The sequence below is a fragment of the Trachypithecus francoisi genome, unplaced genomic scaffold (assembly GCF_009764315.1).
Source record: "Trachypithecus francoisi isolate TF-2019V2 unplaced genomic scaffold, Tfra_2.0 Lachesis_group21, whole genome shotgun sequence".
Taxonomy (NCBI): domain Eukaryota; kingdom Metazoa; phylum Chordata; class Mammalia; order Primates; family Cercopithecidae; genus Trachypithecus; species Trachypithecus francoisi.
The window spans coordinates 53,443,754-53,458,433 of NW_022681467.1; the positions used below are offsets into that span (position 1 = coordinate 53,443,754).

At 56.0% G+C, this 14,680-nt stretch overlaps 1 protein-coding gene across 3 annotated transcripts in view; it reads right to left on the reverse strand.

Moving 5' to 3' along the window:
• Positions 1-233: 233 nt before the first annotated feature.
• Positions 234-14,680, reverse strand: part of PMEPA1 (prostate transmembrane protein, androgen induced 1) — a 63,220-nt gene continuing 48,773 nt past the window's right edge. For 2 of the 3 annotated variants that reach the window (XM_033186858.1, XM_033186857.1), the window contains exons 2-4: positions 11,408-11,562; positions 4,895-4,948; positions 234-4,450 (exon numbers count right to left, since the gene is read on the reverse strand). In XM_033186858.1, the coding sequence (XP_033042749.1) occupies positions 3,905-4,450; positions 4,895-4,948; positions 11,408-11,562 (755 nt within the window). In that variant the 3' untranslated portion in view covers positions 234-3,904. Of the gene's footprint in view, positions 4,451-4,894; positions 4,949-5,837; positions 11,310-11,407; positions 11,563-14,680 lie in introns of those variants that run through there. The other variant, XM_033186859.1, reaches the window with a different exon arrangement.

Here is a 14,680-nt window from a genome sequence, read left to right on the forward strand (position 1 = left end):
TCATTTAACAACAATGACCACCCCCTTTACCAGAACCTGCCTGAGCTAGTGTTTTCACAGGGCTCCCTGAATGCTGCCTGAACTAATAAAACAGAAAGGTTGAATGAATTGTTCAAGGTTACACAGCAGCTCCGAGGGATCTCTTCCCCTCCATTGAATGCATCCGGGGTTGTTGTAGAAACGGGTGGGGAGTGAGAAGAGCTACATTTGGCCAAAGAAGTGAAAAAGCCTCGTTCCAAAGAATTGTAAAATTTATTGTATAAGTATTGCAGCTTTTCAGAATGTCATCATTGCCACTAATGATTACTGATACACAACAAGCAGTTTCTTCAGGCCTGTGGATTGGCATCCAAATACAGAGTCTTACGCAGCGGGGCGTGGGTGCGCGCCCCGCGTGCCACAGAGCGCTTACATAAGTTTAACTTGAACAGAGCTTGGGGAATGGCGCTGCAAAGGAGAGCAGTTCCCACGCCAGGAACCAACGTGAAAGCATTGGAATCAGCACAACAGCCATGGAATCAGGCAGGCAGGGGAGGACGGGCTGTGTCCTTCTGAGCTCTATAGTACAGCAAGATTTCAAGCAGTTTCCGGAAAAAACACAACAACATTTTCTTTCCTTATCATCGGGATATTTCATGGTTCTGGAAGCTTCGTGTTGCACATAGGAAAAAAAATTTCTCTGAAACGTACAATTCATAGGGACAACCAATGAGGACAGGGCATGAACCCGGCTCTCCCCCAGCCCTGATTGTTGCTACATATGGGGTCCCTTTTCATTCTTTGCAAAAACACTGGGCTTTTTGAGAACACGGATGGCTCTTAGCACAATTCGCGAAATCTGTCTGTGCAGAACCGGCTTTGCAGGGGAGATAATTTTCCTCCTCTAGAGGAAAGGTGGTGATTGACAGGCAGGGAGACAGTGACAAGGCTAGAGAAACAGTGACGAGGCTAGAGAAAGTCACCCTCGGCCTTCCCTGAACCGGGATGGAACGGCAGATCCCTGAAACCAAGCTGGTTCCCCTCCAACTAGCCACTTCCGAGAACCCCATCAAACTTCCTACTGGAAAAGAGGGCCTCCTCAGGGGCAGTCCAAGAGTCTTCAAAGACAATGTGACAACTACCGTCTAGAGGAAAGGGTGCACCCCCAGCAAAGAAGCGAAGAGCTTAACTCTGGTCATTTCCAGAGACGGCCTGCTGGCTGTCTTGGGATGCGCCCAGCCTTTGATAGGTCACCACCCCCATGAACTTCTGCCATCCGCTGGGCATGAAGCCGGGGACAATGGGCTTCAACACCGGGTTGTCACGAGAGGGACAGGCTCTGTCCTCAAGCCGGCTGAGGGCAGCAACCACTCTCCTCCCTTTTCTCATGCAAAGCCATTCCCACAAATCCAGACCATACCATGAAGCAACAAGACCCAAACACTTTGGCTCAAGAGGATATGGGGACTGCCTCAGCCTGGCTTTGGGCTGACGCCATGTACACACACAAGGTCCACTTCTAGGTTTTCAGCCTAGATGGGAGTTGTGCACCAACCTTGGCAAAAAAGATTGGAGGAGCAGGAGGGGTCACATCACCAAGCTAGGCACCTCCTCAGTGGAGAGAGGGTGAGGACGTGCGAGGATGATGGGGTGTCTGAAAAGCAGGAGCCCTTGGTGGACCCTGGGAGGGGATACCAGTCCCAGGTGAGTGAGGCACTGTCCAGGAATGTCCCCACCCTGCGACAGGAGTGTCACTGCTTCTTCAGTAAGGCACTAGAGACACGTCACATAAAGGAAAGATACGTTTCAATAATCTTTACAAATACGTCATTGTACCTTTCAGGATAACCTGTACTGATTTCTCTGCAGGACCTTTTCAAAGAATCCTCTTCTAGAGAGAAACACATTTTAGGCTGACAACTTCACGGAGAGACAGGTTCTGCTCTTGCCAATGAACGAGAACTTTCTACTAGGCTGGCGGCACACAGAGTCCACATCTGTCAGCTGCCACCTTCTTAAAGCACATGTTTCACATGCATGCAGTTCAAGTGGCTAGAACTTCAAAACTGTGCTCGGGTTTTTGTTTTGGAAGTTAAAAAAAGTTGCTCACAAACAATAGTTATTGCCTCATATCTTTCTTTTATGTTAGTCTGCTAGTCAGTATTCTGCCCAAAATGGAAAGCCACTCCCATGGGAAGGGAGGGGGTAGCAGCTGGGAGTCTGCTCTTCCAGCTGGGGGCCCTCCCACCCCCATGGGGAGGAAACACGTCGAGCTCCAGCCACTGGCCCCAGTGGGTCCCAAGGCCCCACCCTTCATGCTCTCCTCTCGTCACCTCTATTTATGCTTGCGTGCCCCTTCCCCCCTTCACCCGCAGGTCCCACCAACCCCAAATCTATTTGGTGAAAATCTGAAGAACAAGAGCAGAGCCTAATAGAGATGTAAATGAAAACACAGATCAACAGACGCGCCAGAAGTGAAGCGTTGTTTCTGCGGGGTAAGGAGATGGAAAGGTGGGAAGAGAAAAGGTGAAGAATTCTGCACCCGCAGCTTGGGTTGGTGTTGGCTCACCTGCTTTACTCACTTTAACCCTTTCGCCTATCCTGGGAGAAACCCGGGCTTGTCACCCTTTCATGTTGGGTTGTCTGTTTGTCCGCCTCTCAAGTGAGAATTGATCCGTGAAGGGAAACAGACGGGATGAGATCAGATTGCGAATACCCTGGGCCTTCCTAGGGTCCAGTGGGGCAGTTACCGCACCTGCCTTCACCAGTGAACCTTGAGCCGGCTGAACCACCACCAAAGCGCTCTGCACAGACAAGACAAAGAGCCCTCTGGCTTGTCCCTGACAGCCCGTGCACCAGCCACTGAGGCTTGTGAGGGGCACCATGCTCCACCCCACGGGGACCTTCATGGTTGGAAAAAAGAAGAGGAAAAACTAATTCCTTCCGTAACAGTTTATTTTCATTTTTGGGAAAGGCAAAACCACTACCTGGAACTCCGTGCCTCCACCGTTAACTTTCCTATTTTGTTTGTGATTTAAAGGCTGTTCTGGGCCAGAGGGGGAAAAAACGTGTCTCCTTCGGTAGGGAATGTATAACGTGGTGATAACCTGTCACGAGGCAGAAGCAGCATCCACTCTGCAGGGACAGCGGCCCCTCGGGAAAGCCCGCCACGCCCAGCCAAGGCCTCTCTGCAGACTCCACGGGGGGCTACTCTCTGCCGTCAGGTGACTCTGAAATTCCGACATTTCTCCCTTAAAGTCTCAACAGACATGAGAGAAGTTTCCATCCAGCAAGCACTGACATATTTATATTAAAAAATAGTGCAAAATCTCAACATTTATATAAATAACTCTAAACCCCTGCTTTGTAATTTTTTTCTTTACAAGGTAATACACACTTTCTGACTTGGCACTCAAAAATTGCCATTTTTTCCTCTTCTAGTTCAGAAAACTTTTTTTTTAATAGGCCTCTTCTAATACAAAAATACTCCTGCCCTCGCACATACAGTTTCTCTTATATATATTTATATATATAATATTGCAGATCTTTAAACAAAGGTTTTGTGCAAATATGTCTTTAAAGTTAAGTGAAATTATCATAAACAAAAGAAAATAAGCATTCACGCACGCAGCTCAACTAGAAACAAGACTACTGTAGAAACTTTTTTCTCTTTTGCCTTCAAGACACAGCTCAACAAAGAAACGTGTTTTTTTTTTTTTCTTTTTTCTTTTTTGCAAGCTCTCTTAGCTTGTGCATTCAGACCAGACATCACATGTAAATATTTATACACAGGGAGGTGGGAGGGGAGGGGTACACGGTGCATTGCTGTGCCCCCCGCCTTCCTCTCACTCCTCTTCTAAGAAGCGCGGAGTGTTCTGCCTTTTCACGCGGAGTGTTCTGCCTTTTCACCTACGCGGCCCCAGCTCTAGAGGGGGTGTCCTTTCTGTTTATCCTTCTCTTTGCTCCAGATGGCCGCACTCTCTAGCGGCGCGATGTGTGTGTGGTGGAGCCGGGTCCCCTCCAGCAAGGAGGGCGGCCCACTGCTCTGCTGGTGCTGGAAGGAGGACCCCGGGTAGTGGCCGATGACCTCGCTGTAGGTGGGCGGCGGCCCCTCCATGCGCCCGCCGCTGCCGTAGCACGTGGCGCTGATGCCCGAGTTACTGCTGGGGGGGCACGGGCCGCCCAGCCTGGCACTATCCATCAGGTCACTGTCGAAGATGGTTCTGTTTGGGGGTGCGCGCACCGACTCCCGGTTCAGTTCCAGCTGCTGCTCGGGGTCCCGAAGCTGGAGGGTGCAGGGGCCCTGGTAAGGTGGGGGCTCCTCCCCGTCCGACAGCGAGATGGTGGGGGGCAGGTCAATCTCGTGCTGCAGGTACGGGTAGGTGGGCTGGAAGCGGTGGAAGCGGTCCCGTTGGGCGAAGGGCGGCACGGCCATGCGGTCGGTGGGCCGAGGCGGGGCGTAGACCTGCGGCTGGAGGAAGCAGAGCGGGAGTGAGGGAGGGCGGCCTTCTCAGGTCGGTCGTCCAGAAGCGATCCTGAGCCTGGAGTTCTGCTGCATGGGACTTGGCTCTCTGGGGAGAGGGAGAGGGCGGCAGGGCTGGCGGGGGCAGGAGCCGAGAGCCTGATCCCGCGGGGGGCCCTGGCCTGTGGGCAGCACTGCAGAGCTGCACCGCCTCCTCGAAACAGGGGCAGCGTCCGGGCTCCCGTGTGCAGAAAGCAGAGAGCTGGACTGCTCCCTCAGGGGCAGGGAGCAGATTATCTCGGGCAAGGAGGATCCCAGCAGCAAGGACGATCCCAGCAGCAAGGACACTGCAGAGAAGGGCGGAGGGGTGAGCCTTTAGCAGCCCACATAGCTTCCGGGGAGCAGCCCGGGGTGGGGTGGGGGTGTTGGAGGGGAGGCCGAGGGAGGTCTCACCTCTGGGATTCCGTTGCCTGACACTGTGCTCTCGGAGGGCCACAGGCATCCTTCCTGCATGGGAGGAAACGTACAAGCAGGGTCAGTGGGGTGGGCAGGAGGGACAGCAAAGGCTCAACCCAGATTCGACTCTTAGGCCTTTACCCTGGAATCAGCTATTGAACCCACCCACCTCTGTGCTTCCGCACCAGCTTCCCCAGCCCTGCCCCTGGACGCTTTTCCAGGACATGACCACAATCGCCTCCTCACTGATCCCTATGGTGCCCACTGCTGTCCCCCGAAAATCCAGCCTGACACTTTCCGAAACATACACCAACTTGTGAGGCCCTCTTCTCAAAGCCGGCCCTAGCTTCCCATGGGCCTTAGTGGCTTCTCCTGAGGCTGAGCGTGGCCTCAGCCCCTCACCCCTGGCCCCGGGCCCTGGGCCCCTGCTGGCTGTGTGACCTGCGGCAAGTTACTTAATGTCAATGCTGCAGTTTCTGTACCTGAATTATAGTACTTGCTATTAGAGTACTTGCCTCACTGAGTTGCTCAAGCACTTGCTGAATTTGAACATAAAATCCACCCAGAACCCACGTGGCACTCAGGTAGCATGTGAATGTGCTGGGTGTCACCTCCAGACTCCCACCAGTCACACTCACTGGCCCCACAGGGCCCCAACAAGCTGAGCCTGAGCCGCAGGTCCTGTGCACGGCTGCCAGGCTGCACGGCCGGCTCCTGTCCACTTTCAGTTCCAGTGTCCCCTGCAGACCCGTAGAGACCAGCATATAAAGGGCCTCTCGGGAACCTTGTCATCTGTTGATTCCCTTTCCAGCACCTGTCCTACCTTAATCATTGCTGCTATGCCATTTCTTTCTTTACAGTCTTTCTCTCCCTCGATCTAGTGAGCCCGTCATTACTGATCCCGGTTCACAGGTGAAAAACAGGAGAGTTGAGAAAGTACCCAAGGTGGTTGCTCTGCCATAAAACAGTGATTCGGTCTCTGGCAAACGAGGAGTGTGGTTCCACTGCGGTGCCAAGCTCTGGTCTGGGTGCAGGGGCACAGCTGCCACTTCATGAAGCTTATGCCATCTGCTCTGAGATTACAGCAGGGGCCTGGACCTCCTCCCAGGAAAATGAGACCCCATGCCAGGGCCAGTTCCTCTGAGTTTCCCCAAATGCCATGACAGTGAGCCCTGGGCCCAGGGAAAGGGATGTCTGTTACTTTTATAGCTTTATTGAAATATAACTGATATGCAAATAAATGGACATATTCAAAGCATACAATTTGGTAAGCTTGGGCATATATTTATACGAAGAACCTCTTACCACAATCAAGATAATGAGTAATCACCTCAAAAGTTCCCTTGGGGCAGGTTTTTTGAGGGTTCCCAGGTAGGATACCGCTCACCTGCAGCTTGGGTAGGAACAGCTAGAGGGTGGTAATTTCCCATATGGCCACTAGGAGGCTCTGTGGCCCTCAAAACTGTCCCATCAGGAACGCTCCTACCACTTAAGGAGGTCTTATCCTGCCTTGTCTCCTGATTTAGTGAATGGGCTCTGACATTCTTCAAGTTGCAAAGCCAGATCCACGGGATCATTCCTGACAGCTCCTCTCCCCACCACCCTTGTTCCACCCACCCACCCGTGATCTCCTCTCACTTCTCTCTCTATTAAACAGTTCTCTCCACCTCTCTCCCCAGCATCTGTGCCTACTGGACAGCAAAGTCCTCTGGAACCAGCGCCTCCACGCGCACACATTCCATCTGCAGCCTGCAAAAATACAGATTCTGTAGCAGGAGGGCCGGTGAGGCTACGTGTCTCACAATCTCCCAGAGGCTGCGAGTGCTGCTGGTCTTCGAGGTCCTTGAGGGGTCTTCCAGGGTCTCCTCCTCCACTCTTGCCCTTTCCCATGGCCCTTCCTCCTCACAGAAACGGGAACATCTCCCTCACACCCCCCACCCCACACCCTGTCACTCTACTGCTTAAACCCTTTGGGCTCCCCACTGCCTCCAGAAGAGAAAGTTCTAACCCCTTACCGAGACCCGTGCCCCTGTAGATGGCCAGGGCTGTAGCACAGCTGTTTCCTTTAACGAGTTTTCCTATCTGTATAGCGGGCTGATGACAGCACCTGCGATGCACCATACAGTGTGTTCTGCAAGGTGCCCAGTGAACACAGACTCTCACGTCTTGCCTTTGGATTTGAGCCCATCCTGGACCTGGACCAATGGCCCCTCTTTCCTCCCTTTCCTGAAGAACTTTTACCTTCCCCTGAGGCCTCTCGAAGGCGAAGACGTGCTAACCCCAAGCAAGGACATGCTAACCCCGGAGCTCCCCGTTAGCCCTCAGGCAGATCAGGCACCTCCTCCAGTCTCCTCCAGTCCCCTCCTGCACCAGAGCCTTTGTCCCTCTGCCCCTGGTAGCCTATTCATGGGTTTCACTCGCCCTGCAGGAGCTGCTACCATTTCCCCAATGCCAGGCGCCGCGTGGTATGCAGTCAGTGGGTGCTCAGGTTGCTACTCGAGTGCGAAAGTTGCTGGGTGACCTGTGCAAGTCATGTTTGTGGAATTAAGTCCCAAAGTGACCTGAGAAGTGGAGGGAGGGGGGTTCAGCTTCAGAATCATCTGGAACCTTCCCCAGCCTCTGGCTATGTCTGGCAGTCATCCCCAGGTGGAGGACAAGGACAGGTTCCAATCCTATAGCCACTGCTGACAAGCCCCCTGCTCCCAGCAATCTCCAACCACTCCTAGGCTCCAAGGACTTGGGGTGGACTCCTCTTCTTGGAAGTGGGTGCACCCAGTCCGCCTGCACCTTCCCCATCTAGAGGCTTCTAGACCAAGGGTCTGAAAACTGTTTCCATAAAGAGGCAGAGAGTAAAATATTTTCTGCTTTGTGGGCCGGCGGGTCTCTGTCATACCACTGAACCCTGCTGCTATAGTCAAGCGCAGCTATGGGCAAACGCACTGGAAGAGATTTCATTCACACTTGGAGAAGACCTCAGTGACAAAACCAGGCAGCTCCTCCCAGACCCCTCCAGAGTCTTAACACCATGAGGCCAGAACACAGCTCCCCATTCTTCCCCTGGAGTCCCCAGGCACAGTCTTCCCATCCCAGGGGACGGGACAGCCTTCCATCGACCAGCGAGGACTCAGAGGTGTTTCTGAGGCGTGAAAGATGATTCTGGCCAGGACACAGCCCAGCACAAGGGGCCTGGGGGAATTCGGTATCTCCTGAGGCCATGGGAGTGGACGCAAGGTCTTTGGCTGCTACTGCTGGCAGATTGTCGCACACTGGCCTGGCCACAGTCTTGTCCTTGCCCCTGGGAAATGGGCCCTTGGTGGGCTGGGTTCTCTTGGGAGCAGGAGACCCACGCTGAGGACTGATTTGGGGATAAAGAGGACAAAGGTTCACCCCATCCAAGGCCTGAGTTCCTGGTCCGAGCAGGCCTTGGGCACGAAGACTGGGATTGCCTTTCTGGATAAACCTGAGGTCTGGGCCACTCGGTGGCTGGGCGGTCTCTGCAGTGACGTTCTGCATCACGTCCCGGATACCCTCGGAGCAGCGCCAGGGTGGAAGCACCATTCCTGGCCTAGGGGCTCGCCTGCACTGCAGCCTTACCCTCAGAGGGCAGATCCTTGCCCGGTGTCACACAGCAAGGAGGTGACAAGGCCAGGACCGGACCTCAGAGCTCAGGATCTTACCCGAGATGGTGAGGCAGGTGGGTGGGGTACAAGCTCGTCCCCATACAGGCAAGAGGGGACCCCCAGGGTCACCCTGAAAAGGGGCTGTGGTCGGATAGTCATGCCGGGAGCAGAGCATGGGTGGGTTGGGGGGATGTAGACTGGGCCCAGGCAGACAGGACCTGTGTGTGGATCTCTATGGAAGGCCACAGGGCACAGGGACTCTTGTCTGGCAGGGGGTCCCCGGGGAGCTGCCACATTCTGTTTTAGGCCTAGCAAGACTCTCTATGTTTACCCAGCCAGGCACCCCAGGGACTTTCTATTGGCCGCAGGTGTCCAGGAGCCAGGACAGAATCCTATCCCCTTCCTGGCAGCAGGATCCCAGGTGCTGTCTCCCACTCCACAATAGTGAGGCCCCTCCAGTCCGCCTCTGGGAAGGTACACTCTCCCCTAACTGCACCCTCCCCATGACCACAGGCCGCACACGCGTAGCTTCTACCCACTGTGGAGATGCACACACTGAGGCTCCCAGGGGCCAGGTGAGCCCAGTCTGGAGTGTGTGCCCCTCCAAGGCTGGTGCCTTCTGGAATGTCCAGGGCACCGTCACTCCCCAGCATTTGAGGGAGGACAGAATAGGCTGTGGGCTCTTCAAACTGGCAGTGACAAGCAGTGTGGCCTCAGGCAAATGTTCCACCTCTCTCATTCCCAGTTTCTCCTCTGGAAAGTGGGATGAACCCTTGAAGTCCCTGGCGACATCCCTGGGCAGATGTAACCGGTGCTTGTTGCTGGAGTGGTAGCAACAGCAAATAAACACGTAGGTGCTTGAGAGCAGCAGGTCTGCAGCACGCCCTCTGGACAGCACGCTGGGATGAACAGTGGGTCCCGGGTTTGGGGAGCCTGGCATTCCCATCAGAGGTCTCAGGGCTGATGCTCCTTGCCCTGGCAACCTGGTGACGCACTGAGACTGAGGCCTGACGCAAGCAAAGGTGCCCAGACCTGCCAGGGACAGGCCTGCCGGCTCGGGACCATGGCCAATAGGCTCCTCAGCTGACTTGGCTCAGCCCAGGGACTCTGGGCACCACCACCAACCCCAGAAGTCCCTGGAAGTGTGGAGGCCACACCCAGTGCTGCCTGTTCTGTGAGTCCTCCCCACACCTGGCGAGTCCCGGCTCAGAGACGTGCCGCAGCCCCGGGGCTGGCCACGTGCCACCTCCTCCCTGCAGTTCCCAGCCTGCTCTTTCAACAGCCGCTTCCCGCCCCATGTTGTTGAGTTACATATCCTGGGTGCAGAGATGGGAGCCATTAAGAGATTAACTCTGTGACAGCCTTTGGTCCACCTGCTGAAGGATACCCAACGGCAGGGTTTCAGGCGGCTGACGCGGAGCCGGAGTTCACTGTTAGAGGCAGGCAAGTTCCCACCCACCTGGAGCTGCCCTGTTTGCCCCTGACTTTGTGGAGGCTTGAAGGGGCAATTCTTGGGGTTTCCAGAACGCCCATCAATGCTACAACTCTGAGAGATCAACACCCAGGACTGTAACGGAGAGCAGGTTCCTCCTCAAGAGCTCTGTCCTCCTCACACTGCCGCTCCGACTTCACCTGGTCCTTTGCAGCTCGGCCTCCAGAGCAGCTCGCCCCAGCTTCCCAGCCACAGCCCTCGGCTTCCTTCATCCATGCACCTGCTCTTGTCTGCACCCAGCCAACTCACAAGCAGCACCTTGGGACTGGCTCACAGCCACTTCCCAAACGCAGGGGGAGTTCTGTGTACCCCATGTGTGTGCGCTGGGTAGAGATCTGTCGGGCAGATGGATGGATGGAAGTACTTTTACAGCCAGTAGTGGCCAGACCTGTGCTCTGTGCTAAAGCCCCAAATCTCTGGGGAGGTGGTCGCGACTGTCAGCCCATTTTACATATGGGGGACCTAAAGCCCCATTTTGGAGATCAAGGACAGGTCTGAGGACACGTGGCCAGTACTGGTGGAGCTGGGATTAAACTCGGGCCCCAGGACCTGGTGTCCTGTTGCCTCTATGGCTCTCCATGGCACTGTGACCACATGACTAGATGTCAGCGTAGCACGGGCGTGAGGGCAGGGCTGCCACCTCCCTTCCGTCTGGGTCAGGGCTGCAGGACTGCAGGCACCTTTCCCACCACTACCCCGGTGGGTGCAGAGCCAAATGCCGGCCCCTCGTCTCCACCATCCTGTTGCATCAGGCCTCTGTGTGGGCCCAGAACGCCTTCTTATGCTGCCTGCCCCAGGTGCCTCCCTGCTTTCAGCCTCATCCCTCTAGGTCTGTCTCCACTTAGCCCTGAGAGATGTGGGCCAGGACGGGGTCAGCTTGCGCTGCTTGTGAGCCCAGCCCTGCCTCCCCAGCCAAGGGCTCCTCGCAGAGGCTCCCCCATGCTCCAGTGGTGGCATCTCCCGCCACATGGCGCTATCACCACCGGGTGTCTCCTCATCTCCCTCCTGCAACTTCAGCTCTGTGACAGCAAGGACCTGTGTGCTGCCCACTCCCGGGGCCTCACAGAGCCTGGGACCCGAGGCTGCTGGAGAGTCAGCTGAGTGCGTGAGTGGATCACGAAGCCTCTTCCCAGCCCAGCTCTTCATTCCCCACGTTCCTCCAGCATCTCTGAGGACCGCCTGGCGGGTGCTTTCCTCCCATTTCAGGGGAGGAGGCTGCTAGCAGGTGGGCTCCTCAGACCCTGTGTTCCTGCCCTCAATCTGTTTCCTGCAGACACCGCCACTGGATCCCGTTCGAGTTTTCACAGGGGGCGTCCCACTGCCCCGTTCGAGTTTTTACAGGGGGCGTCCCACAGCCGCTGGGGCCTCAGGCCACAGACAGGATGGCGGGGCACTTACTGAGGACAGGGCATCTTCTCTCCTCCGCCCCTGGCTGTGCCGGCTGATGAAGGACCGCGCAGACAGCTTGTAGTGGCTCAGCAGGCAGGTGATCACCACCACCATCACCATCATCACCACCACGATGATGATGATCTGAACAAACTCCAGCTCCGCTGTGGAGACAGAGAGGGACACGTGAGCGCCTGGACCCTCCCAGGCTGCTGTGCTCAGCGCTCAGCCCTTTTGAGCTTTTGTACCTGCCTGGGGGGACGAGAGTGCAACCCCGACTCCGGAAATCCCCCGCCACTCTCCCGGCAAGGTCACAGGCGATGCCTGGGACTGCGGTATGTGCAGGGAAGCCACTCTCATGGGGGAGGAAGGGGTACTGCTGGCTGGGAGAGCACCTCAAAGGTGTCCTGGGACCCAAACACCCCCTCTGTAGGGACTGACCCGAAGGAGGTAATGGGACAGGCAGGAGGAAGGCCCTGCTCTCTGCTGTCAGAGCCTCCTGAAGCTGTTCTGCGGACGCACGGCGTGATCTGACCGGCAGAAAGGGAGCCCTGCGCACTGGTTCCTGTCGCTGGGCAAAGGCTCAGGCAGATGGTCACAGACCTTCAGCTGTCTTAGGTGCCCAGGGAGACAGCAGTTGGTAGGAGAAGGGGACCCCTGAGTGCGGAGAGAGGAAGTTGGCACCGAGTTCGGGGGTGGAGCTTTGTGGAATTAAACGAGGAGGAGCTACGCGTGAATGTGTGTACACAAACCTACGCACACCTGACACTCCTACACACACATCAACACCCCAACATACACACCCCAACACTCCTACACACACAACACACGTGCCCCAACACTCCTACACACACAACAGTCCTACACACATGTCAACAGCCCAACACACACCCCAACACTCTTACACACACAACATACATGCCCCAACACTCCTACACACACAACACACATGCCCCAACACTCCTACACACACAAGTCCTACACACATGTCAACAGCCCAACACACACCCCAATACTCTTACACACACAACATACATGCCCCAACACTCCTACACACACATCAACACCCCAACACACACACCCCAACACTCCTATACACACACCAACACAAATGACCCAACACTCCTACACACACAACACTCCAACACTCCTACACACGCAGCACTCCTACATTCACATTAACACCAACACACACCCAACACTCCTACACAAATAACACCCCAACACACACCCTTAACACTCCTACACGGACAACACCCCAACACTCCTACACACATGTCAACACCAACACACATGCCCCAACACTCCTACACACACGACCCAACCCTCCTACATACATACCAACACCCCAACACACACTCCTCAACAGTCCCACACACAAGTCAACATCCCAACACACACTTCCCAACAGACACAAACACAGTGTACCACACGTACCCACACACATACACATCTATGCCACGACTCACAAATACACGCCATGCTCAACAGGATGGGGGTGTCAGGACTCTCCTCCTGGTGAAAAGGCCTCAGAAAACCCACATTCCAGATGGCCACAGATGTTGCGATTCACATTTTCTAAGGTTGGTTTTTTTTTGGTTTTTGATTTGTTTTTCCCCTAGAAGGCGGAAAAACCCTCAAGTGCTGGAATAGGAAGAAGGTTATTTTGATCCTGCCTGAGCCGGGCAGTTTCTGCTGACTCAAGCGGGTCTGTGCTGAAGTGGCCGCGGCAGCTGGCCGAGCACGGTGCCAGCAGAGCCCCCAGCAATGGGCAAGACGCCGGGTCCCTTGGAGGTGACATGGCAGAGTGGGCACCAGCTGGCAGCATCCAGGGCTAAAGCTCCTCCAGCTTCACCCGGCCCAGGACACCCTGCCCAAAGTGTGCAGGAATGTGACTCCCCAGACCCCGTCTGGCATGGGGGCAAGGAGGACTCCCCAGAGCTCCCTGGCACTAACAAGCAATTAGCCAGGCTCCCTGGGGGACCCTGTTCAAGCCCAGTGCCACTGACTCAGCTCCTCCACCTCCCAGAACCGAGGAAACAAAGCTGGGGGAGGGGGATCGGGGTGGGCAGGTGTCAGGTGGGAACTGGAGAAACAGGCCGTGCAGAGCCGATGCCAGGCGCTCGGGCCATGAGACGGCCCAGGCAAGCACACTCCAAACCCGGGAGGGCCAGCCGTCTCCTGCCACCAGCTTTGCTCTCCCCAGGGCAGGAAAGCAACACATCCTGGGTGGGAATGTCACTGTCTGGGAAGCGGCAGATGCCTCTCCACACAGAAGCACTCCCACACCTGTGTCCACTGCCACCCCTTCTTCCCCACCAGGTTTTCCAGAACTTCCCTGTCTTGGGCACTTTATGCATCTGCGCAACCGCTCAGGGAGCCACGGAGCCAGTGTTGCTCACCTGGGGCCGCGTCTGCACCCAGGGAACATGTGGCAATGTCTGGAGACACTTTTGGTTGTCACAACTGGGGGGTGCTCCTGGCATGCAGTGGGTGGAGGCCAGGGGCTGTGGTAACCGTCCTGCACCGACAGGACTGTCCCCCAGGACAAAGAGTGATCCGATCCAGTCAGTCGTGCTGTGGGCTGAGCACACACGTAAGAACAGGCGTTTTTATTATTATTCCCGTTTCACGGGTGAGGAGACACAGGCTCAGAGGGAAAGCGATTGCCTCAAGAAGTCCAAGACCCTAGAGCTGGCGGGAACCCCCACTAGGCAGCCGGCCTCTGCACCAGGAAATTCAATCTGAGCCTAGGCCTGGGTTGGGGATCCTGGGCGAGATGCGTCCCCATCTCACCCTGGTGGGGCCAGGAGGAAGAGGATGAACTAACCAAGGGCTTTGGTGAAGCTTTCCCAAGCCCTGAGAAGGCTGGGGCCCTGCCTGCTGGGAACTCAGGCCCCAAGCCCTGGGCCGCCTGTGGGATACCCGCATGTTCCTGGTCAGGAGAGATCAGGCTTCAGACCCAGGTGGCTGTGGCCACACCTCCTGTCTCCCCAGACAGGCAGGGCCAGGGCCGGGGCAGCCTGGCCTGATTCTGTAGGGCCCAGGTCCGTCTGTTAGCACTCGGGATAAAGCCGCATTCAGGGTACACACAGGGCTGGCTTTGTGCAACACCCACGCCCCCCCACCCCCGGGGCCTGCAATTCCCTGCCCCCCAACCCTGTGCACTCTTCACCCCAGTCCCCCCTCCCCAGCTGTCTCCAGGGACCCTGCCCACACCAGCCCTGGAGGGAGGGAGGTGTGTGGCTGTCTTTGTCCCTGTCCCAGGCCCTGGCAGCCCGC